Genomic DNA, 25,323 nt, shown 5'->3' with positions numbered 1-25,323 from the left:
AATACATGTTTATATGCTTAAGATGGTGGCAGCTAGATAAAATCAAGCTGCCACATCTCAAAAGGTCTAGGTAGAAAAAGAAAATGATCCTGAGTCCCATAAAGGGGTTTTCCAGGATTGTGTTTTGGGTAGATGGTACACTGTAAATCAATCTTCTGTGCCATGATGACAGTCTCCAATAATATTGTTTATAATAGGATATCATTTTATCTGAATTCCAATGGGTCAAGCTGTAAATGTGTTCCATGAGGGGTATCTGATACCCCACTAGGATAATGGGTTTATCATTAGGTCCATACCATAGTTCAGTCTGGGGGAAAAGTACCCCCCTCTTTTGTTTCCAGGTAGATCTTTCTTCGGTGAAAGCTAAGTCTTGGGTTTCCTTTAGCGTAGATTTAACTGTTTAAGTCTCACAGTCATTCCAAGGATCGGACTGGTGTCTCAAATGCAGCTCACTTAGCTACTGCATCAGCAAATTGATTACCTTGACTCTGTGTTGTGTTTAATTCAGAGCAGCCTGGAACCTTTATAATTGCCAAAAGCGAGATCCAAGACTAGTCCATTTTTTACGGGTTGCCCTGAGAAGGTTAAATATCCTCTCTCTTTCCATAGCATTCCAAAGTCATGAGCACCACCAGATGCATAGGGGCATAATTTTTGCTACTTTATTCTTTGCTAGTTAACAAGTTTGAGTCAGGGCAATCAGTTCAGCCAGTTGGGCTGACTTAGCCTGAAGAAGACCAGCTTCAATGACCATGGCACATCCTGCTTTAACCTTACCACCTTCTCCCCTCAAGTAAGATACATCTGTAAACCATTCTGTCTCAGCATTACCTAGTGGTGATTCTTGTAGGTCTGTCCTTGGGGTAAAAAGTTGGGTGTGTCATCAGGATGAAGTAATGAGAGGTCTTATCAGAAGACTGGCCAGGCCTGGTGCAGTGGCTCATGCCTATAATCCTAGCACTTTGTGGTCTGCTAAATTCATATTTCAGTATTTGGGAAAAGTAAGTGGGGCACTGTATATCCCTGTAACATCACAGTCCAAGTATACCGTCATTCTCTCCAGGTAAAGGCAAACAAATACTAACTACCTGGATGTATAGGGATGCTTAAAAAGGCACTACAGAGATCCACAAGTGCCACTCAAGGTGGGCAGACCGCTTGAGCCCAGGAGTTTGAGACCAGCCTGGGCAACATGGTAAGCCCTGTCTCTACAAAAAATATAAAAATTAGCCAGGTGCAGTGGTGCAAGCCTGTAGTCCCAGCTACTCGGGAGGCTGAGGCAGGCAGATTAACTGAGCCCAGGAGGTCAAGGCAGCAGTGAGCTGTGAACACACCACTGCAGTCCAGCCTGGGTGACAGAGAAAGACCCTGTCTAAAAAAGAGAGAGAGAGAGTGGCAAGGTTAGGATTACTGCAATGAGATGGTAACATTAGAGGATAATAAAATTAAGACCTAATAGGAAGTTAATCTATTGAAAGACAAGTGTTGAGTTATGATGGGAATTCAGAAGTAGCTCAACTGAATACGGAATGAAGGCAGTAAGGGAGAGGACCCCATGACTATCTCTCCAACAGTTTTATATAGAAGGGCTGTAGCTGATATTGCCCTCATACAAGGGGGCCATCCTCGAGTCATTGGATCTAACTGCTGACTATAATAGCCTATAGGTCTGAGTCAACATACCAAATGTGTTCCCCCCATCTTCATGAACAGAAAGAGAGAAAGTTCATAGTTTGGGTGTCTTATTGCTGGGGCATTTATTAACCTTTTAAAAAAACAACAACAACAACAGACTCTTGCTCTGTCACTTAGGCTTGAATGCAGTCGGCTCACTGCAACCTCTGCCTCCCAAGTTCAAGCGATTCTCCTGCCTCAGCCTCCCATGTAACTGGGACTACAGGCGTTTTGCCACCACATCTGGCTAATTTTTGTATTTTTAGTAGAGACACGGTTTCACCATGTTGCCCGTGCTGGTCTTGAATGCCTAGCCACAAGTATCTGCCCACCTCAGCTTCTCAAAGTGCTGGGATTACAGGCATGAACCACCGCGCCTGGCCTACTAATCTTTCTTTAATTTGTTGTACAGCTGGTTGTCCCTCAAGAGTCCACATGATGGGATCAGGCTGGTCATTCTTTAAACAGGTACAAAAGGGTTGAGTCACACGATAAAAATTTAGTATCCAGCTTCCACAACAGCAGGCCAACTCCAAGAACCCTCTAAGCTATTTTTTAGTAGGAAGCATCAAAAAAGCTAAGATTCCTTTGATTCTATCAGGATTGATGCTCAGTCCTTTGGCTGACATAACATGTGCCACATGTTTGACTTGAGAAAGACAAAATTAAAGTTTACCCTTAATGTAATGGCCAATTGTTGAAGTAAGTACAAGTTTTCTTCTTCAGAGGAAGAAAGTGTGTCAGAGCAAAGGAGGAGGTATGCACACACTGGATGAGGGATGAGGATCCCCTGAGAGAAGTCCGAGTCTGCTAAATTCATATTTCAGTATTTGGGAAAAGTAAGTGGGGCACTGTATATCCCTGTGACATTACAGTCCAAGTATACCGTCATTCTCTCCAGGAAAAGGCAAACAAATACTGACTACCTAGATGTATAGGGATGCTTTAAAAAGGCACTACAGAGATCCGCAACTGAAAAATATCGTCAGGGACAGGCACAGTGGCTCACACCTATAATCCCAGCACTTTGGGAGGCTGAGGCGGGTGGATCACTTGAGGTCAGGAGTTCGAGACCAGCCTGGCCAACATCATGAAACCCCGTCTCTACTAAAAATACAAAAATAAGCCAGGTGTGGTGGTACACATCTGTAATCCTAGCTACCTGGCAGGCTGAGGCAGGAGAATCACTTGATCCCAGGAGGTGGAGGCTGCAGTGAGCTGAGTTTGTGCCACTGTACTCCAGCCTAGGTGACAGAGTGAGATTCTGTCTCAAAAAAAAAAAAAAAGAACACTATCATCCTTGATATTTGGTATGGCAGACAGGTGTATGAAGGTTAAGAAGCACTGGATATCTAGGTATTATAATACTGTCTACAGCCCTTAAGTTTTGTACAAATCTCCGTCCCCTTCCCATTTGGTTCCTTGACAAGGAAAATGGGGGTGTTGCAGGGACTGATGCAGGGAATAATAAAACCTCTCTCAAGATAATCTCATGATTGGGGCAACTCCATCTATGGCTTCTTGCCATAGTGGCTATTATTTTACGTTAAGCAAGGGATTCTTAGTGTTAATCTCAACCTTTATTGGAGTAGCTGAGAGTATCTTTCCTATGCCTATGTTAGACTGGGACCACAGCAGGTAAGAAATAGTTTCAAGTAAAAGCTTAGCTTCTGGCATTAGTAGAAAAGTTGAAGTTTAAAAGGAGCCTTATGGTTTCCTTCCCTTTATTATATTTCATTTTGTTTTCTCATTTTCCCAGTCACATGAAGGTGTCTTTACACCACTAACATCAACTTGTGATTTTTTTTTTTTTTTTTTTGAGACGGAGTCTCACTCTGTCGCCCAGGCTGGAGTGCAATGGTGTGATCTCGGCTCACCGCAACCTCCGCCTCCCAGGTTCAAGCAATTCTCCTGCCTAAGCCTCCGGAGTAGCTGGGATTACAGGAATGCACCACCACGCTCGGCTAATTTTGTATTTTTTTAGTAGAGATGGGGTTTTTCCATGTTGGTCAGGCTGGTCTCAAACTCCCGACCTCAGGTGATCCACCTGCCTCAGCCTACCAAAGTGCTGGGATTACAAGCGTGAGCCACCGTGCCCGGCCAACTTGTGATATATTATGAGGGCATTTTTTGGTTTGCTTTCCCCAATCCCATGATTTCAGTTCCAGAAACATTTCCCACTTTAGGGAAAAAGAGATGAGCATTATGGATGTCGTGGAAATTTCAATCCAGAAGGTTAAACAGGTACTTCTGGGCATATCAGGAAAACATGGGATTGGCTAAGGGTATCACATTCACAGCCCTTGGGAGGAAGCCAAACCCAATGAACCACTTAAGCAAAGATGTGAACTTAAAGCAAGGGATAGGTTTATTAGGTATACCCACCATGTTAACTTTTTCATTCCTCTGAGAAATGGGGTTTTCAAGTAAGGTGGAATTTATAACTGATACAGGAGCTCCTGTGCCTACTATTGTGTTAATTTCTCCCAAAGAGTGAGTTAAAGCAGCATATTGGGAGAAATGAAAACCCCCTATTTCCTCAGAGGAGTCCTAGTTTTCCAGTTTATCATCCTGTTGTTTCCATTTCAATGTCCTGCAATTCCTTTTAAAATGCCTAGTTTCTTGTAGCAGTGACAGACAAGGGGAGAAGAGTTCTTAGGACCAAGACTTCCTAGCCTGGGAGTTTTAAGAGGTTAAGTGTTACCATTGTTAAGTGTACAGCCTTTTGATTTTCCTTTTTCATCATTGTGCAGGACAACTGGTCAGCCAGTTGACCAGTCATTAGTTCTGGCCATCACCCAGTCAGTCATGTGACATTTGACAAGAGTGGGTAGTGCATCATCCAAATTGTTTGGGAAACTTTAATAATATGTCATTTTTATTGTTTTCAAAGTTGTTCACTGACATCTGCAATATTGTTTTCATGTTTTATCAAAGTGGGTAAAAAAATCTACAACAGGCCCATCTGGATTCTGGCAGCATCGCTGGATTTTAATCCAATCTACGATCTTTTTTTTTTTTTTTTTTTTTCCCTGAGAGAGTCTCATTCTGTCGCCAGGCTGGAGTGCAGTGGTACAATGTCAGCTCATTGCAACCTCCGCCTCTGAGGTTCAAGCAATTCTCCTGCCTCAGCCTCCTGAGGAACTAAGATTACAGGTGTGTGCCACCACGACTGGCTGATTTTTGTATTTTTAGTAGAGATGGGGTTTCACCAGTTGGCCAGGCTGGCCTCGAACTCCTGACCTCATGATCCACCCGCCTTGGCCTCCCAAAGTGTCCGGCCGTAATCTATGATCTTTTGGAAAAAACAAGGGAATGGCATTTAACAGAGAAGCTGCTCATACTCACGCGTCTTTGAGCCATCTTCTGAAAGCTGGGGAGTTGGCTGTGGCAGAGGTCATACTGGATTTTCAGGAACAAGATCTGTTAGGGGATCCAACCACACTGTGCTTTTTCTAGCTATTCCTTAGCTTAAGCAGCTGAAACCAGCATGTAGACAAGCCGATAAATGTCAGAATGACCTGGGTCATAGATTTTAATTGTGAGTTCAAATTCTTTGGTAAAGCAAATCCGATCTTCATAAGGGTCAGGAAATTCCTTAACTATGGCCCATAATTTGGCCTTCGACTAGGGTTGATAGAGAATCAGGACTCCAGGCAGGCCGGGAACACACGCTGCTGGTACTGGAAGTGAACCACTGGGACCGAGCATGAGCAAGCCAGTGAGTGGGTCCCGCAGCCCCCTGGACCCAGGGCCAAGCATGGCGGCTGCCAAGGTGGCAAACTGAGAGAGCAGATCCAACTGAGCTTATAACAATATTTTTGAAGTATGCAAGCATTGAGAAAAATGGTGAATTTTTCATGTCTCCCAATGACTTTATCACTCCATACTTGAACATTTCTGGAGAAAGCCAGCCTAACCCAAAGACTGTGGAACTTTTAAGTGGGGTGGTGGGTCAGACCAAAGATGGGAGGAATGTTGTCCCAGCGTTGATGATGCTAAGTTTGATCACTTGATGAAGGTGGCATCCACCAGCTATTTCCATTTTAATGACTAGTATCTTTTCAAGAATGTGTGGCCTTTTGATTGGTCCTGGGTGCCCCTGATACTTTGTTTATGGTAGCCTTTCAGCTGTTTGACAAAGCTGGCAAAGAAGTAACTTTTGATCAGAAAGAGGATGGTACCAGCAGTCTACAGGTGTCATCCCAGTCACTGTTCCCTGGTCCCAATGGTAACAACTGACATTTATCACCATCAATTGGTTTTTCCTGTTTTTAAACTTAATTGGAACTATACAGAATGTACTCTTTAAGTCTGGCTTCTTTTGTTCAACATTTGTGAGATTAATCCATGCTGTATTTTTTATTTTTCTTCACTGTATAGAATTCCGTTGTGTGACAGCATATCACACAGGGTCAATAGATATTTTGGGACATTTTCAGTTTTGGCTACTACAAGTAATGTGTTTTCAACATTGTTTTACGTATTTTGTGTGTGTGTGTGTGTGAGTGTGTGTATTTCTAGGAACAGAACTGCTGGGTCATAGAAAATGTGTAAATTTACCTTCAGTAGATCTTGCTAAACTGTTTCCTAAAATGATGGTACCAGTTAACACTCATACCATCATTGTATGACGGCTCCATTTATTTCAGATATTTGCCAACACTTGGTATCAGTCATTTGTTATTTCAGTGGTATCTCAGTGTGGTTTTGATAAGCATTTCCCTGATTCCAAATGGGTCCTAGAACTTATTGGCCATTTAGGTATCCTTTTCAGTCATGTGCTTATCTTCTGGATACAAGACCTTTGGTGGTTATATGTTTCATAGATGTCTTTACTCTGTTCACTGTTACTCATTTAACTGAGTCTTGAGGAACTTAAGTTCCTAATTTTAATGTAGTACAAATTATCAGCATTTTCTTTTGTAGCTAGCTCTTTTTGCGTCCTGATTAAGAAATCTTTGCTTTCCTCCAGGTCGGGAAAATAATCTCCATTATTATCTTCCAGAAGTTTGTTTTCCTTTCAAATTTAGATTTTAATTGTTCTAGAATTTGTGATATTTTTACATGGCATTAAAGGTAAGGGTCAAAGATTCTTCCCTGGCCCTCTTCCCCATGGATATGTAGATCACCCAGCACCATTTAATGAAAAGATCACTCTTTTCTTTTTTCTTTTTTTTTGAGACGCAGTTTTGCTCTTGTTGCCCAGGCTGGAGTGCAACGGCACGATCTCGGCTCACTGCAACCTCCACCTCCTGGGTTCAGGCAATTCTCCTGCCTCAGCCTCCCAAGTAGCTGAGATTACAGGCACCCGCCACCACGCCCAGCTTTTTTTTTTTTTTTTTTTGTATTTTTAGTAGAGACAGGGTTTCACCATATTGGCCGGGCTGGTCTCGAACTCCTGACCTCAGGTGATCCACCTGCCTCGGCCTCCCGAAGTGCTGGGATTACAGGTGTGAGCCACCCCATGCAGCCAAGATCACTCTTTTCTTTATTGCACTGCAGTGGTACTGCTGTCATAAATCCAATATGGGGCTGTATCTGAATGCTCTATTCTTTTCATATAATTGTATATTATCCACTAATACTATCTTAATTACTACAGCTTTATAAGTCATACCTGATAAGTCTTTCAACTTTATTCTTTAAGATTATCTTGGCTATTCTCGGCCCTATTCATTATCAAAACAATTTCAGAATAAGTTGTTAATTTCCACAAACATCCTGCTGGGATTCTGAATGCACTGAATATGTGTAATATCTGTGTGTATATGTGTAATTAAATGTTTTTTTGTTTGTTTGTTTGTTTTGTTTTTTCTGAGACGGAGTTTCGCTCTTGTTGCCCAGGCTGGAGTGCAATGGCACGATCTCGGCTCACTGCAACCTCCACCTCCTGGGTTCAAGCGATTCTCCTGCCTCAGCCTCCCAAGTAGCTGGGATTACAGGTGCCCACCACCTCGCCTGGCTAATTTTTTGTATTTTTAGTAGAGATGGGGTTTCACCATAATGACCAGGCTAGGCTGGTCTCGAACTCCTGACCTCAGATGATCCACCCTCCTCAGCCTCCCAAAGTGCTGGGATTACAGGCGTGAGCCACCACGCCCGGCCAATTAAATGTTTTAATCCCTTAAAAAAAAGAGAAAGAGAATTAGGAATCCCTCACCTATCATAGGCTGTTCCCAGAATGCGGCAACCACAGGAAGCATTCCTGTGGAGTTCCTGTCCCTCACTTCTGAACAAGAGGTTGCTGCCAGGGTAGGTGGAAGGACAACAAGAGCAGGGGCCTTTGGAGCCGTGTTTCCTGTCACAGTCTAACAAGTGGCAGACAAGGAGAAAGAGATGGCAGAAGAAGAAAAATCAGATCCAGCCTGGGGAGTTAGAAAGATGAAGATAGAGTGGCAGGGCACAGTGGCTCATGCCTGTAATCCCAGCAGTTTAGGAGGCGAGGCGGGCGGATCACGAGGTCACAAGATTGAGACCATCCTGCCTAACACGGTGAAACCCTGTCTCTACTAAAAATACAAAAAAAATTAGCCGGGCGTGGTGGCGGGCGCCTGTAATCCCAGCCACTCTGAAGGCTGAGGCAGAAGAATGGCGCGAACCCGGGAGGCGGAGTTTGCAGTGAGCCGAGATCGCGCCATTGCACTCCAGCCTGGGCAACAGAGCGAGACTCCGTCTCAAAAAAAAAAGATGAAGATAGAGTGAAGGTGTAGGTGGTGAAGGAGGCCTAAAGAGAGGTACTTCTGAAGATTTTTTTTTTTAAATAGGAGAGTATATTTGAGAGCTATCTGTTAACACCTCTAAGTTGTTTATCAGCATTCTATAAGGAAGAAAGATCATCCTACCCACTTTTGCTACTTTCAAGATACCACTGGAAGTAGTTTCCCCATTCTGGTTGCTTAATTTTTGCACTAGCACCTTCCATCCTGGTCTGCATATATCAAAGGATCTGCATTTAGGCCATTGTGATGTGAAGTCATTCTTCAGTCATCCTGGTCCATTTGTTTAAGTAATTACACAATGAGGCACCCCAAGTACTGTATATTAACCCAGCTGGGGTTTCTAAAGGTGGAATCAGATGTTCTGCAGCTGCAGGGGATTTAGTCGATTTAGAGGATTTGTTCTCCATAATTTTTAATACCTTCTCATTAGATTGACTAAGTCAGGAGGTGTTCTGAATCTGAATGTGCTGCTTGCAAACACAAAGCTTGAGGATGCGCACCCAGGAAGCACAAGTTCCGTAGCTTATTACCTGTGCTCTGAAGTAGACTGCATGAGGCACAGTCTTTATATATTTTTTAAACAGGAAAATATGTGCGGTATGGTGAAGCAATAGTTGAGAATTTGGTTCATATTCAGTGATGTTATGCCTAAAGTCAAGTAAATATGTGGTTGAGTGGGTAGAAGAGAAAAGTTAATAATTGTGTAGGCACCTTAGGGTCTGGTGGAAGGATGATTGATTCCATCCTGCCTTTGTTCTGTATCTGATAAACAAGTTTACAACCAGTATCTGTCAGTAAAATATTTAACAAACTCCAGTTACAAACCCAAGGGGTCAGCTTTAGTTTGTAGGCAGTGGTTTAATTATGCATATGTCCAAACTGCAGCCATCTTGGACCAGTTTTCTCTTTTCTTCTGACACCATCTATCATCATCTATCTGTCTACAGTATGCTGTCTGAAGTTTCTTCAAATAGGACAAACATTTTGAGAAGTTCCTCAGGATTTGAAAGGTTACAGTTAAAACACGCCTATTTATGGGAGTTTGTAACGCTTATCTCTGACATAGCTGTTTTTGCAATATACACACATTCCTGGGCCAGAAAGAAATTTAGAGGAGGACTGTGTTGATCAGTTTTTTCTTTTATTTGCTTTCACAGGTGTAATAAATGTGTTGCTTAAATTTTAAGTTGTCATTTGTATAGCACTTTACATTTTATAAAGCACTTTCACTGGCATTCTTTCTTTGACTACTATTAGCCAAAAACCCAAAAATTGTTTTAATACTGTAACAGTTAAAAACAATCAACCATGGCCGGGCGTGGTGGCTGAAGCCTGTAATCCCAGCACTTTGGGATGCCAAGGTGGGTGGATCACCTGAGGTCAGGAGTTTGAGACCAGCCTGACCAACATGACGCAACCCTGTCTCTACTAAATATAAAAAAATTTGCCAGGAGTAGTGGTAGACGCCTGTAAATCTCAGCTACTCAGGAGGCTGAGGCAGCAGAATTGCTTGAACCCGGGAGGCAGAGTATGCAGTGAGCCGAGATTGTGCCACTGCACTCCAGCCTTGGGGACAAGAGCAAAAATTCATCTCAAAAATAAAAAATAAAAAAAATAAACCATGCCATAATTATAGCTCTGACCAAATAAACTGAATATCCCAAAGTTAAAAAAGATTAAAGGTAATAGCTAAGTCAGCAAAAGCAATTAAAAAAGATAACTAATTATATGGACAATATATATAAACAAAAAAATAAAGTTTTAAAACACAACAATCAATTCTAAACATCTGTTTTGGCTGATTTGTAGGGTTTTCTTCTACTTTAAAGCTGTGGGTTTCATATAAATTTAATGATCTTAATGAATCTAACTTAATGAATCTAACCTTGGTGCTGATGAGTCAAGAAAGGGATGAGATAACCACAATATATCAAAGACACAAAAGGGACAATTCTAATCCCATCTAATGAAATTGGGAAGCCAAAGATCAAGAATAACGTCTAATTTTACATCTAATTAAACACATAAGTTTACTGAATATAATAATATACATAGGAAAGAAAAAGAGTTTCACAGCGATAGTTTATATTAAAGACGCTATTTAAGAAAAGTTTTCTGATAAATAAGATTAAAGATTATCTCTCATAAATCTCAGCAATACTAAATACTTGTTCATTTTAAGCTCCAACCAGGAAACAGAATGAAAAATACTGAAATGCAAATTTTAGAGCTTTAGTACCCTTTTTAATATGGAATAGGAGACAGTGAAAAGGTGATGAATTTAATTCAACTATTTTCTTGTCTTTTTAAATCTTATAAGGGTGTTAACTCACATTTAAGGATATGGAGAGGGTTCTTATTACGATGAATTTAACATATGTTAAGCTCACCTTAGTTGGCATGCATGCTTTGAAGGACATCATTAGTTACTCTAACTTCCCCAATTCCACTTTCTAGATTCCTTCTTCTGGCTTTTTTATATATTCAGAAGTAAAGCGTTTTTTAATATTCAAAAGTACCTTTCAAAACTCAGTAATACCACTGGGTGGACTAGATGGAAGAAAATTGAGAGCAATAGTCAAACGTGGTAAATAACAGTTAACTTCACAACTGTCCAAGTCATCTTGGGAACTGAAATTCTGATATGCACAAATTAGGGGAACAACCTCCCAAATGAAACTATCCTTAAGTTTCCGATAAACCAAAACCCTAGCTTCTAATTATCATTTTTTTCTTTCTAAAAATCAACTGGCCTAAGTCTTTAAAAAAAAAAAAAAAAAAAACACAAGATAGTTGAAGTGACTTAAATGTCAACGAATTTTCAGACTGGTTAAATTATGGTTGAAACACCACAGAACGCTGTTTCAACCTTTAAAGCAAGTTGAACAGTAGTAATACAGTATAATCTCACAGGATGTTTTTAAAATGAGACTGTAACTACACAAACTTCTTTTTAAATTGGTTCTTAAAAATAGTAAATAGTGGTTGCCTCTGAGGAGTACAAGCATAAAAGAAGCTTACTTTCACTTTACTGCCTCCTGCTTTTTTTTTTTAACCAAGAGCATCACTCTCCAATAACCTTGGTTATCAAGACACACCTTAAGAGTAATCTAAAAAAGCACAGAGAGCTTAAATAAACTTCCTCAAAGACATACAGATGGAGAGATACAAATTAGAAAAGACACTCCATGGGAGAGACTACGAAATAGACTGGTAAGATCTAAATACACACAGAGCAGAATGGGAAGGAAACTGCAGACAGGAGACAAGCAAAAGATTTGTAAAGTGGGAAGGAAGCAGCAGTGAACAAAGACAAAAAGAACTAAGCAACCAAAGACAACTTTGAAGTGAAGGAGATGCATTTCTTTAGAGCCAAACTAGAAATGGCATGATGATGGGAAAGGAAAAGAAATAACACGAAAAAATACTCGCGATCACAAACTGTGGGGATACTTGAGTTCCTGTAATTGGTAATGCCACCATTGACACCATTTTAGTCAATCATATGCTATCATTAATCACATTTAAGTACAGCATCCAGTAAACACTAACAGTGTAACTGGAGCAACACTTTTCACAAACGGTCAACAGGACTAAATGCTTTGTATTCTCCCGCTGCTAGGCTATTTGGCTGCAGTATTCCCCAACAATGAGACATGTTTCATCTGCAGTTAAGGAAACCCATGGAGTAGTAAGACATTATTTCCTCTTACCTGCTTCTAGATAGCAGCCTACATCTCAGCAAAATTCCTGAATTTAGCTAACTTTAAGGGATAAATGTAAATCTGTCTAGAAGAAAACTGAGAAAGGGGTAGCAGACCCCACTTGTTTGCCAACAGCCTCTTCAAACATGTGCCCCGTCTCTGAGAAATTATATGGTAAAGCATTTATAACTATGGCTGTCTATGGAATCCACACTTGGCAGAAGAGCCTAAAACTCATCCTATATAGGAAAGAGGTCAAACTCAGAAATAAACAAGTCTTCAACTGAAATGGCATAGGTTAAAAATAAAATTACAAATTCAAGTCTTTGGGCTTTAGATAGTGTAAAACACCAGGCCCCTCCAATTTTGGTAGAGCGAAAAAAAAAAAAAGAAAAAGAAAACTAGGTCTCCCAATTCTAGATTAAGAGGAATTCCAGTACATTAAAAAAAAAATTGAAAGTGTCAGAGAGAATATTTATTTGCTTTTAATGGATGATTATGAGTTAGAAAATATAACCATACTTGGGTCTGCAATGAGTCAATTTGGAGTATATTTCTGCTTCTGTCTTTACAACTAAATAGGAAGTCACTCCTAATTTTATTTGCCCTTCTGTAACATTGGGAAATTCTGTTTATTTCCTTGAATTTATAAGAGTTGCACATTACAGAAAAATAAATGCTATCTATCCCAAGATATATACAACAAATTTAACTGAAGGTAAAATTCTGATTACTAAAGATTTTCTTTTAAGCCCAGGTCTGTGGGAAAAGAGGAACTTAGCCTTTTCAGGGAGACTTTAAGGTCATGAAAAGCCCCATATACTCCTCTATGAAGCTGTTCTCCCATTTTCAAACTTGAGAAAAATGTTAAGAAAATGGATACATGATAGTATACACACCTGATTTGACCCAAACCTCAGGAAAGTTCCTTAACCTCACTAATCCTGTTTCCTCATCTATAAAATAATGACAGGCCGGGCACAGTGGCTCACGCATGTAATCCCAGCACTATGGGAGGCAGAGGCAGGTGGATCACCTGGTCAGGAGTTCGAGACCAGTCTGGCTAACATGGTGAAACACCGTTCCTACTAAAAATACAAAAAATTAGCCCAGCCTGGTGGCGTGCGCCTGTAATCCCGGCTACTCAGGAGGCTGAGGCAGGAGAATTGCCTGAACCCAGAGGCAGAGGTTGCAGTAAGCCAAGATTGCACCACTGAACTCCAGTTTAGGCAACAAGAGCAAAGCTCAGTCTCAAAATAATAATAATAATGACAAATCCAAATCTCCTGAATAGTATCTGTAAAGCATCAACACAACATCAACACAAAGATCGGCACAAGGTATGCACTCAGCTCTGACAATTCTTTTTACTCACGAATCTTTCTTCTTTCTCTCTTTTTTTCCTCTTATATTTCAGGTATCATTTTGCTTTCTGTCTTTGGGCAATCCACTCGCAGGAAGTTACTAACCAACCTTACTGGTAATACCTATTATTCATTCCCTGGTCCAATCTCTCCCCTTAGCTCTAGGATAAATATGGCCAACTGACCACCAATCCATTCCAATCTTTAAATACCCTGAGAATTGATTATATAATCTTCCCTCCAAATCTGCTCTTCCTCTATTTACCTATCTTGGTTGTCATCCACAGTCACACAAAAACAACTTGGAAGCCAACTGAGCTCTTCCTTCACCCTCTGCATGGCCCTCCATCAAATTTATTGTGAAGTCCTTAGAAATTCTGTTTCTTCCTTCACTTCCATCCCCACTGCCTGTTTGTTCCTCATCATGGTGCATGAACTCCTGTCAGAACCTTGTAACTGACTTCCCTACATCCTTTAAACATGTGATATCTTCCTAAAGTTCAACTACTAATCTTCCCTTCCAAGGTACCAACACTGGCTTCATGATAGTATCTAAACTCCTTGGCAAGGAATTCAAAGCTTTTCAGGATCTGCTCCTGCCTACCAGCTGCTCCCAACTTGGAATTCTGATATTCTAGGAGTGTCAAACCAACTTTAATAACTAGCCACCCTCTACTCAGGCTGTTATTTCTGTCTCAGACGGCTTACCCTCTATCCCCTTGACCTGGGAAATTCTCTTAAGAATTACTTATTTTACAAAACCCTTCCATACCTTTATTAGAACACCTACCACATAAGATTTCACTTCTTGTTTACTGCATTATCTCCTCTACTCAATAGTAAACCGCTGTCGAGCAGAAACTAAGTCTTGTATTACAACCAGGTGCTGGCTGTACATAGTACACAGAAACGGGTAGAATTTGCTAACTACTCAAAGAGTGGGGCAGCCAAGATTAATATAAACAGTATATTTAAGGGCATGGAATGGGAAATGGTGTCTACAATAAAGACGTGAATTCTAAAAACTAATGTTTTGAAAGGAGTCATTGTTTGCACTATTGATCATAGAAATATTTTTAATGTTTTTAAAAAGGAGTCTTTTTTTAACATTTGGTCTATAGACTTTTGTAGGAAAAAAACCTGAGGTTTTAAAAGCTATAGGAAAAAATGTTTCTTGCTTATTTCAAGCAGGAGCAGGGGGAAGGAAATTAGACTAGTGTGGGGAGAAATGAGAAATGAGAGCTACTTCAACTCAGCACAGTTAACATTTACCAAATTAAAATAACAGTAAGCCAAACCAAACTTTTAATAGGTGGAAAACAACTAAATACAAAGCTAGAAATAAATTCTTTTAGTTCAACTGTAACTTTCATACTTGAATATGTAACAGCGGTGTACCTGTGACATTAGTATTTCTGAGGCAGAGAGAAAACCTCCCTACCTTGAAAACAAACTCCCTTTTTGGACTAGATGACATTTCCAGATTATTTCCATAATACAGAAAAATCCTAGTTGCAGATTCAATAAAAAACTGGAGAAACAAAAGACAACAAAAATGTCTCAATTTATAACACCCCAAAATCAAAACTTAAGTGTGGGAAATACAAGACAATCTTGTGGACAAGAGAAATCAGGAAGAAAGAAAAATGACATTTTCCAGGTTTCCGCAGGACTTTCTGATGTAAAATGGTTGAATCAGAATTGAAAAGACAACCAAGAGTCAAGGGCAGTGTCTTCCCAGAACTGCTTTCATAAGGTAAGGGAGGGGACCAAAGACACTCATTCTTTCCACTAAAAATTTACTTAATGTTTCCCCAGAAACGATAACTGACACAGGCCTCAGTTTTATCTTCTGTAAAATGTCTACTTCCCAGTGTTGTGAGGACAACAGCAGCTAATATTTATCAATCATGTCACTGGCTTAATTACAACTTATTTAAAATAGGTATTACTACCATTTTACAGATGAAAAAAACTGGATCACAAAGTGACTATAAGATGATGACAGCTTTGAAACCCAAACATTACTAACCCAGAAACCTCTGAACAGCAAAACTTCATGCCTCAATACATGTGTTCCTTTTCTGCTCAACCAATTATATTCCTACCATCTCTTAAGAAAAAACGAAAATGACATACTTTTAAAGCAACCTACTATGTGCCTGGCATGGTAAATTGATTAATTTATCCTCATAAGAGCCCTGTAGAGTTGGTTTAGATTTAAAAGTTTACGCTTTCCCCAGTGAAAAACTTTTATTTTACATGTAAAATGGTTCTTAAATTGCTTCTCTGACATAAATATGTCTGAGTTTGAGCCCTATGAGTCAGGATTTCCCAGGACTTGATAACCACTCTGGGGGAAAAAAAAAAATTGACCATTCAGGTTCCAGATATACAGAATTAAGAATATTGTGCAAGGACAGACAGACTTGGGGCCTGCTGTCCACCAGTGATCTAGAATATTCTACCAATTGAACTTCGTATCTCCAACCTCCCACAAAAGCAATACAAAGAGAAGGCAGTAGAGACCTTGTCTGTGGGTCTTTCCCACCCTGAATTCATTCACATTGATAATCCAAATCTCTGTTTTACATCATCTAATTAGTAAAACAAAACCCATTAAGCTCTGTATGTAGTATATGAAATCTGCTAGGAAATGGAAATTCTAGCCGTAACTTAGCTATGAAATACTAATTAAGAAAAACAACTCAAACAATCTCAGCGTATTTGCAAAGCACCTCATATGCATTTTAAATACAGGACCCAGAGAAATAGCTGCGAAAGGAAAGCCAAAGTTATTAAATCCAAAGTTTTTCATTTTCTTGACATGCTCTTTCTATTTAATACAGAAATGTACTAATATAGGTTGCCTTTTGGTATTGTAATTTGGTCAACCAAAACTTGGGAAAAATAGGTCCAAAGTTTTTCATTTTCCTGACATGCTCTATTTACTACAGAAATGTACTAATATAGGTTGCCTTTTGGTATTGTAATTTGGTCAACCAAAACTTGGGAAAAATAGGTTTATTAATAACAAAATAATGAAAAAAATGGATTTCAACTAGTATCGATTTTTAGGTGTGTGGGGGCAGGGGCATTCAAGGGTATTATTTCCTAGTAATGATCACTTAGATTCTAGGCCTTAGACATGATTCAAATGCAGGAGAAATCAGGAAAGAAGCAACAGATATGGTGGTGGGTATCGGATGTCTAGACTACAGGCAAACCCCAAATACCAAAGAAGCATCCATGTGTCAAACCAGCATAATTTTTGAGCTATGCCTGGGGCCACATACAAAAAAAAAAAAGGTTAGCTTGAAAAGAAAAATCTAGGAGAGGTAACCAGAAGGTCAACCACAGTTCACGGGATCTGGGAAGAAGCTAGCCGTTACCCTGTGTCATCTTCCTGAGCAGCTTCCTCCCCAGCCAGCTCCCCAGCCTCCTTACAATGTTTCCAAAAGGCCCAACTCCCTAAACATTTGCTTCTTCAAGGTCATCCTAAGGCACTGAATAACCACCAAACACTGAGTCACGCATACCTTTCGCCTAAAAAAGATCCCCCTTCCCAAAATCATTATATAAATACTTTAAATGCCATGAGGGTTTTCTCCGGAACTCCACCAGAAACAAACTCCCAGACTTTAATTTAGATTGGGCAACTAAATGTGTTCAATTTTGCGACATAAAATTTTAAAAGGCTTTTCAAGTCTGGCAAATTCCAGTTCAAAAACAGGTGCTTTCAGCGTACTCTGAATAACAAGGTCATATTCATTTTTAAATTATTAAAAGAAAAAGAAAAGCTTTTCTTAACCCTCCTTAGGACAACTTAAGAAGGGGGAGAAAGAATTGCTGGGGTAAAACTGTCTCGGATAGGGTCCCTGTTTAACTCAACAGTAAATCCTAATCTTCCGAGTGCCTGAAGTAATGGAAGGTTACAGGAAGAAAATAAAAACAAAGAAACTGACTAGGGTCATAGTTACCAGAACAAACTGCACCGCCCTACCACCTCAAGAAACCAACTCCCCCTACACCAAAACAAACCTTGCCCCTCCCCGCTCCCCCCACCCCCTAGAAACACACAAAGAAACTGGCCGCACGCACAATTCGCCCACAGTCCTCACTTCCCTTAGTAGGGCAACAGGGAACCCCGGAACTTCCCCACGGTGGTTTATCGGGCGTCGTCGGGGCTGGGTCCCCTGGACTTGCGGGCCACAGCTCGGCTGGGGAGGAGGTGCTCGCCGCCCTCGCCCGTTTCCCTGAAAGCAGTAAAATGCCTCCCCGCTCGTCCCAGAGCCCTCGGGTCCCCACCTTCCGTATAAATCGTGCTTCCCCCTCGGGCACTCCGGTGACTGCCGAGAGACGCCGAGCCAGCAAGTAAGAATGCTCCCTGGTGGATTTGTTGGTAAATAAGACATCTCGCGTCGGGAGGAAAGTTCCTGCGGGGGCCGCTCGCCGGGGCGAGGGCGAGGGCAGCGGGAGGTGAACCGCGTCGCTCGCCGCCGCCTCCCTCACCTGCGCCGGAACAACGGGCCCCGCGCCAGCCCAGCCCGGCGCCTCCCGCAGGCCGCGCCTCCCGCACGCCGCGCTGCCGGGGCTTGTTCCTCCTCATGGCTTTGCCCTGACGTAATTCAAACATGGCAACAGTTCGACTTCAAAGGCGAACCCACAGACCTCCCAGACACAGGCTCCCGGGCCACGAGAAACCGGCCGAGCAGTCCAGGCCAAGCTCTCCGGAACCCTCGGCCGTCGCAACCCCCGACGCCAGGGCTGAAGCGCTGGGCACTGCCGCCTCCCTCGCTCGCCCGACCGCACACCCGGAGCGGGGAAGCACGCCGCCTCCCTACGCACCAGCATGGCACCTCGCACAAGTAGCGCCGCCAAAGTTTCCCCACGAGGAGGCTGAGGGACAAAAGCCCCTCCCGAAACTCGCCCGAACTTCGAGGGCCTCCGACCTGCACGGCCCTACGCCCAGGCGGCGGCCCCGAGCGCCGGGGGCCCGCACGGGCACATGCAGCCCTTTGTTTTCTGTCCAGCCGGGCGCTGCCTACGTGCAGCATCAGGGATGCCGGAGCGTTTCGCAGGGGCCGGACACTGGACGATCACCTTGAGTAGGGGGTCCGGACCCCGCGCCCCGAAGAGTCCGGAGCCTGGCCCCCCGACCCTCCCCTCGGGAGCAGGCCCATTTAATCAAAGTTTTGCAGTGTCCTTGATGAGAAACGCCCGGAGTACCCGCCCCGCACGGGCGGAGAGTTGGCGACTTTCACTCTGCTTTTTAAACTGGCAAGACGCCATCATCAGCAAACCACATTGTCCTGCCGGCCGGACCTGCCCGACGGCGGCCGCATCCCACGGCTCACGCGGGGCTGGCTGGACATTCGGACAAGGACCAGGGTCGCAGCCCGAAGCACGTGGTCTGTCACGTAGAGCACAAAAAGCAGTGCCCTGCGGAGTTCACTGACTCCCGCGGCGTAGAGAACGCCGCCGCCTCCATCTCCAGCCAAGTTGGCTTCCCTGGCCATCTTACAGCGCGGACGGCCGCCCATAAACGGGAAGCCCTCGCGGTGTCGCCCACACCTACGCTACAGGTGAACGCACCGGGAGCAAAACTTCGGGCTCCGAAAGCACCCCGGACACCAGAGGCTCTTGGGCGCGGTCCGAAGAGGGCAGGCGAGTGGAAGACGGGCTGTTTTTAAGCGACCGCGTGTTGCTCTCATTGTCGCATCCGCATCCCACCGGAGTTGAGCAAACAACGCCACGCCGCGTGCGCTCCGGCAGAGCCCAGCACTGACCCCCAAAGGCCGATTTAAAGACCCTCGGCCGCCAACTCGGAAGCGGATGGCAACTTAGTTTCCGAGCGAATGGCGTTTATTGTCCACCCTAGTCCGGGGGCTGCAGTCAACTAAACCACGAGGTTTCACAACGGCGCCCGACCCTGCCCGCGCCTCGCGCCCACGCGGACGCACCGACCCCGGCCGCTGCGCGGTGGCCAACGAGTCGCTTTCCTCTCGGGCCTTTCGGCCGCCGGGCTCCTTTCCGCGAGAGAACACTGCGGCGGAGAAAAGTCATTGTCACCTTCAACGTGGATCCCTCAACTCCGGCGACTCCTCAATTATGCCCAGGCTCCACTCACTTCCCCGCCCCGAGACTTTCGGTTTGCCTCAAATACCCTCCCCAATTAATAAATACACACTAAACACGAGCGTACCAAAGAATCTGGGGTCTGAAGATCACGAAAACAGCGCTCCCAACAATGCCACCTCCAAGACAAAACTTCCTGTGTGTAAGTGGAAGGACGGGGGGAGGTGGGTGGAGGTGAAAAGAGAAAAAAAAAAACACTCTGAAATCAAAGCCTCGTGAGACAGTTTTGCACTAGAAGCATGGTGAGAGTCACTCACCTTCCAAAAGCAGCCGTTCCACGCGCAATAATGTCCCCGAGGTGCGGAGTGCACGCCAGGCCAGTCCCCCTCAAGCGCTCCCTCCTCCTCAACTGCCTTGTCTAGAAAGATTGTCTCCTGCAGTTCTGCAGTTGCTACCGCTGGCCGGGAAGGTGTAGATTCCGCTTTCCCTCTGCGCACGCGCGGCTCCCGGCACAAAATTCTCTTGAATCGAACTTATTTGCATACGGGCGCGCGCACGTCGCGGGCTGGGAGGGGGAGAAGTCCCGGCGACCGCGCGCGCTCCCGAGGCCTCTATTGTCCTTTTAAGGGGAGAAGCTCCGCGGCGCGGGAAACGCGGCGGCCAGAGGGAAACGGGGGCGGGGACTGCTTACTACGGCGGACGTCACATAAACAAACGCCCCCCCAACCCCCGGCTGCAGGCCGCGGCGGAGAGGGAGTGGCGAGGTGGGAAAGGGAAAGGTTAGCAACTGAGGGGAGGGCTGCGCTGCTTGGCGTGTTTTTCGCCCCCGAAGTTGTTAGGGACACCATTGAGAGCTGAAAAATTGTTCTGAAAGCTGCTTTTGCAAAATTCTCACACCTGTCCCCACTGTCGGTGACAGAGGAGGTGGTCTTGTAAGCACCCAGACTGAATTTATACTAATCCCACGTTTCCTAAATTTTGTTTGAAGTTAGGTTTTTGAAGCTTGTAAAAAAAAAATCCTCTGGGGCCAGCAAAGGATTAGTTTTCGTGCAGTTGTAATGAGTCGTTTAATAAAGTCCCATTTTAACACCCTATCCATTCGCTAACTCCCGCTTGCCCTTCTCAAATAGTAACCTAACCCATAACAATCCAGTTTTTTCCTCCACTTCGGCCTTAAGATTTCAAGTCTCTCCGAATTGAATGATTGTTAATTTCCGTGGGAACAGTGCCGCTTTCTTTAAAAGACTAGGCAATGGAAAGCCAATAACCTAGGGACAGGCATACCTCCTCTAGCAGCTTGTAAAGGGTGTTCCACTCACCCAGAAATAATTCCAGTAACTGGTGGTCTTGGGAATGGAAAAAATAACGAGTGACGTACAGACTTTTCAATGCAGAATATGTAATAATTCAACAATCTAAGCGCTTTCTAGACTCCGGAAGAAAAAAACTGAAGTAACTCTTCTCAGATTGATAAGAGGAAAATGAAAACCGAATGACTGATTCGCCTTTGTCCCAAGGACACACTTAACACCAACAGGCAGAAACCCGGGGTTAATGATAGAGGGTGGGGAGAGAGGAAGGATGTTTTTCCCAGAAACTTGATATTGGTCCCAAGCTACAAAAGTGTGAAAATCAACCATAAAACTTAATCATCTGCTGACACGTTTCGCTGCTTTCACTACAGTGTCAACAATACAGATTTAAATAGTTACTTCTGAAATGTTAATTTAATTCAACAGGCAATTCCTAGTACATGCAGTATAAACCCACTTCTGAACTCCTCAACTAATACTTCTTTATTTTTCTTTAGGTTCTGTAATATACTATTCCTGTAACTGTATATGAAAACTATATTATAAATACCTGAAAAGATAGCCTGGCGTGGTGGTGGGCACCTGTAATCCCAGCTATTCGGGAGCCTGAGGCAGGAGAATCGCTTGAACCTGGGAGGCGGAGGCTGCAGTGAGCAGAGATTGCGCCATTGCACCCCAGTCTGGGCGACAGAGCAAGACTGTCTCAAAAACAACAACAACAACAACAAAAAAAAAAACAGAAAGAAAAAGGACACCTCTCATTAAAATATGAGCTCCTTAAAGACAAGGATTTTATGCCTTTCTTACCCATCTTTGTATTCCAGTGCCTGACACAGTGCACATCAGATAATATATACTGACATCTTGCATGCATTAGTTGGCTAGGAAAATTTTTTTTTAATGTAATAAACGGTTGGGCGCAGCGCCTCACACCTGTAATCCTAGCACTTTGGGAGGCCAAGGCAGGCAGATCACATGAGGTCAGGAGTTCGAGACCAGCCTGGCCAACATGGTGAAACCCTGCCTCTGCTAAAAATATAAAAATTAGCCGGGCATGGTGGCTCACACCTGTAATCCCAGCACTTTGGGAAGCCAAGGCAAGTGGATCACCTGAGGTCAGGAGTTCAAGACCAGCCTGGCCAACATAGTGAAACTCTGTCTCTACTAAAAATACAAAAATTAGTGGGGCATGGTGGCACTCACCTGTAATCCCTGCTACTCGAGAGGCTGAGGTGTGGTGGCACATGCTTGTAATCCTAGCTACTCAGGAGGCTGAGGCAGGAGAATTGCCTGAACCCGAGAGGCGGAGGTTGCAGTGAGCCAAGATCACGCCACTGCACTCCAGCCTGGACAACAGAGCAAGACTCCGTCTCAAAAAAAAAAAAATATATATATATATATATATATATATATATATACATATATAATAAATATATAAATTAGCTGGGCATTTTCGCACAGACCTGTAATTCCAGCTACTTGGGAGGCTAAGGCACAAGAATCACTTCAATCTGGGAGGCTGAGGTTGCAGTGAGCCGAAATCGCACTACTGCACTCCAGCCTGGGTGACCGAGTGAAACTCTTGTCTCAAAAAATAATAATAATGGCCAGGCGAAGTGCCTCATGCCTGTAATCGCAGCACTTTGGGAGGCCAATGTGGGTGAATTACCTGAGGTAGGGAGTTTGAGAGCAGCCTGACCAACATGGAGAAACCCCGTCTCTACCAAAAATGCAAAATTAGCCGGGCGTGGTGGCACATGCCTGTAATCCTAGCTACTTGGGAGGCTGAGGCAGGAGAATCCCTTGAATCCAGGAGACGGAGGTTGTGGTGAGCCGAGATCAAGCCATTGCACTCCAGCCTGGGAAACAAGAGCTAAACTCTGTCTCAAAATAATAATAATAATAATAATAAATATATAAATATAATTTTAAAAAATTAATGGACATTTTCAAGGTTCTTATAGGTTTATCGCTAATCAAAACTTTAGTTTACAATTTTTGCATTTGACCTAAAATGAGTTTGGAAGTTATAGTGGTCACATTGGTTGATATGCCATCCCTGTCCTTATGACAATAAAAATGAATAAGCTTAATAGCTGTTTCTGTGTTCCACTGGTGGCAAATTGGACCCTAATCATAAATTTCTGCCTTCTTTCTAAAGAGAATTTTAACAGTTGTCCTGGTTTGTCTCAAATATTTATTTGGCTTATGACAGATCTTCCAAAAATAATTTCAAATTATTATATGCCTCTGAAGGTATGAAAACTGCAAATACTGGCCAGGCGTGGTGGCTTATGCCTGTAATCCCAGCACTTTGGGAGGATGAGGTGGGTGGATCACAAGGTCAGGAGTTTGAGACCAGTCTGGACAGCATGGTGAAACCCCACCTCTACTAAAAATACAAAAAATCAGCCGGGCGTGGTGGTGCACGCCTGTAGTCCTAGCTACTTGGGAGGCTGAGGCAGGAGAATCGCTTGAACCCAGGAGGCAGAGGTTGCAGTGAGCTGAAATCACACCACTGCACTCCAACCTGGGTGACAGAGCGAGACTCCATCTCAAAAAAAAAAAAAGAAAAGAAAAGAAAGAAAATTGTAAATACCATAATAATACTTTTTAAACTCCAATTATGGTTTACAGGAGTATATATATACATATATGTAAGTATGTACACACACACACATGTACCTTGAATGCTTTTTCTCTTGAAAGTTTATGTAAAGAATATTTATTGTGGCCGGACGCGGTGGCTCCTGCCTGTAATCCCAGCACTTTGGGAGGTCGAGGTGGGTGGATCACAAGGTCAGGAGTTCGAGACCAGCCTGGCCAATATGGTGAAACCTCGTCTCTACTAAAAATACAAAAAAATTAGCCGGGCATGGTGGCACATGCCTGTAATCCCAGCTACTTGGGAGGCTGAGGCAGGAGAATTGCTTGAATCCGGGAGGCAGAGGTTGCAGTGAGCTGAGATCGCGCCACTGCACTCCAGCCTGGGTAACAGGGCAAGATTCCGTCTCAAAAAAAAAAAAAAAATTATTGTAATACAGGGATGGAACAATAAACTCAAATGTGCAAGCAATGCAGGAATTACAGTACTTAGGATACACTGTTCAGGTAAAAAAGTACCTAGAAGTTGCAGAGCTACTGAGTTAATGTAGCCAGACTTCCTCTGCTCTCAAAGTATAGGTCAAGAAGTAATCTGGGTAAGTTTTTTAGGAAGGGTAGCTACAAAATTCTTTTTTTTTAATTTTTTATTACTTTTTAATTTTTCTTTGATAATCCTATTGCAATAAACAAAATTCTTAAAGAAAAATCTGAATTCCATAGTCTTTTTTTTAAAAGCAACCACCTGCTATTTTTGAACAACCAAGTGCATTCCGAAGGTTCTTTTGTCCAGTTTGTTGCTTGAACATGTCATTATGGATGGCCCTACCCAGGCCCAATAGCTCATGTATGGGTTACTTTTAAATACTACTACCTAAATTGCCCAAGTGAATTTTTCAACGTGAAAAAGGAAAGAAAGAAATACAAGAAGTAATTTATAATATATCAATTTGTATTACAAGAGATTGAATTACATCATGCTAGGAAAATATCTGCGGATTTTGTTTTGTTTTGTTTTGTTTTTGTTTGTTTTTTTGAGAAGGAGTTTTGCTCTTGTTGCCCAGGCTAGAGTGCAATGGCACGATCTTGGCTCACCACAACCTCCACCTCCCAGGTTCAAGCGATTCTCCTGCCTCAGCCTTCCGAGTAGCTGGGATTACAGGCATGAGCCTGCATGCCCAGCTAATTTTGTATTTTTAGTAGAGATGGGGTTTCTCCATAGTTGGTCAGGCTGGTCTCAAACTCCCGACCTCAGGTAATTCACCCACCTTGGCCTCCCAAAGTGCTAGGATTACAGGCGTGAGCCACCACACCCTGCCCTGAGTATTTTTTAATGACTACAATGCTATGTTGAACTCATAAGTAGTTTTCAAACATTTTGAAGTTGAAAGCTAACTACTTTCTTATAATGTATGTCTCACTGTAGAATTATCCCTAATGCTTGAATTTTTATTCCTTTAGCAAACATTTAATGATCATCACTATGTGCCAGATAGTGAAATCATTTCAGAACTTGAGGGGCTCAAGCCTCTCTAATTCATTTCTATATAATTCTATTTTATTTGCTCCTTTTTCTTCTGTAGAATGTGTTGCCTTCTTTTGAGATTTATTGTCAGCCACTTTAGAATTTAATATTCTTGGAATGGAGGATAAATTATATATAAAGGATTGTAGAAGAGGACAAATCTTGCTTGATTATGAAGGACATTGCTAGCAATTTAGTCATGTTTGTAATGACAAACTAATGATTGTTTTTAAAATAAAGGCAGATACCCTCATCAGCGGCTGGTACCAACCACATGAAAACATGTTTGCCAAACCCAGGAAAGAGCTGATGATTATTATTAAGCATAGGGTTTGGTTC

At 42.9% G+C, this 25,323-nt stretch overlaps 1 protein-coding gene, 1 long non-coding RNA gene and 1 pseudogene across 6 annotated transcripts in view; 1 reads left to right on the top strand and 2 right to left on the bottom strand.

Annotated features, from left to right (window-relative positions):
* SINHCAF (SIN3-HDAC complex associated factor) overlaps positions 1-20,253 on the bottom strand; it is a 45,899-nt gene extending 25,646 nt beyond the window's left edge. For 2 of the 5 annotated variants that reach the window (XM_001138752.7, XM_063786760.1), the window contains exon 1: positions 19,863-20,253. Coding sequence is in view for 1 of the 5 variants with exons in the window: in XM_001138930.8 (XP_001138930.7) it covers positions 17,776-18,103 (328 nt within the window). In the remaining 4 variants the exon portion in view is untranslated. Of the gene's footprint in view, positions 1-17,775; positions 18,625-19,672; positions 19,742-19,862 lie in introns of those variants that run through there. The other 3 variants (XM_024347910.3, XM_063786761.1, XM_001138930.8) reach the window with 3 other exon arrangements.
* On the top strand, positions 18,476-19,668 carry LOC134807572 (uncharacterized; annotated as a pseudogene).
* A 1,199-nt stretch (positions 20,254-21,452) lies between the features above and the next one.
* Positions 21,453-25,323, bottom strand: part of LOC129136648 (uncharacterized) — a 32,322-nt gene continuing 28,451 nt past the window's right edge. Inside the window, exon 2 of the long non-coding RNA XR_008538485.2 lies at positions 21,453-21,556. This is a non-coding gene — a long non-coding RNA (uncharacterized LOC129136648). The remainder of the gene's footprint in view (positions 21,557-25,323) is intronic.

This window comes from Pan troglodytes, chromosome 10 (assembly GCF_028858775.2).
Source record: "Pan troglodytes isolate AG18354 chromosome 10, NHGRI_mPanTro3-v2.0_pri, whole genome shotgun sequence".
Taxonomy (NCBI): Eukaryota; Metazoa; Chordata; class Mammalia; order Primates; family Hominidae; genus Pan; species Pan troglodytes.
The sequence above is the reverse complement of the archived record's forward strand: the minus strand, read 5'-3'. Positions and strand labels throughout refer to the sequence as shown.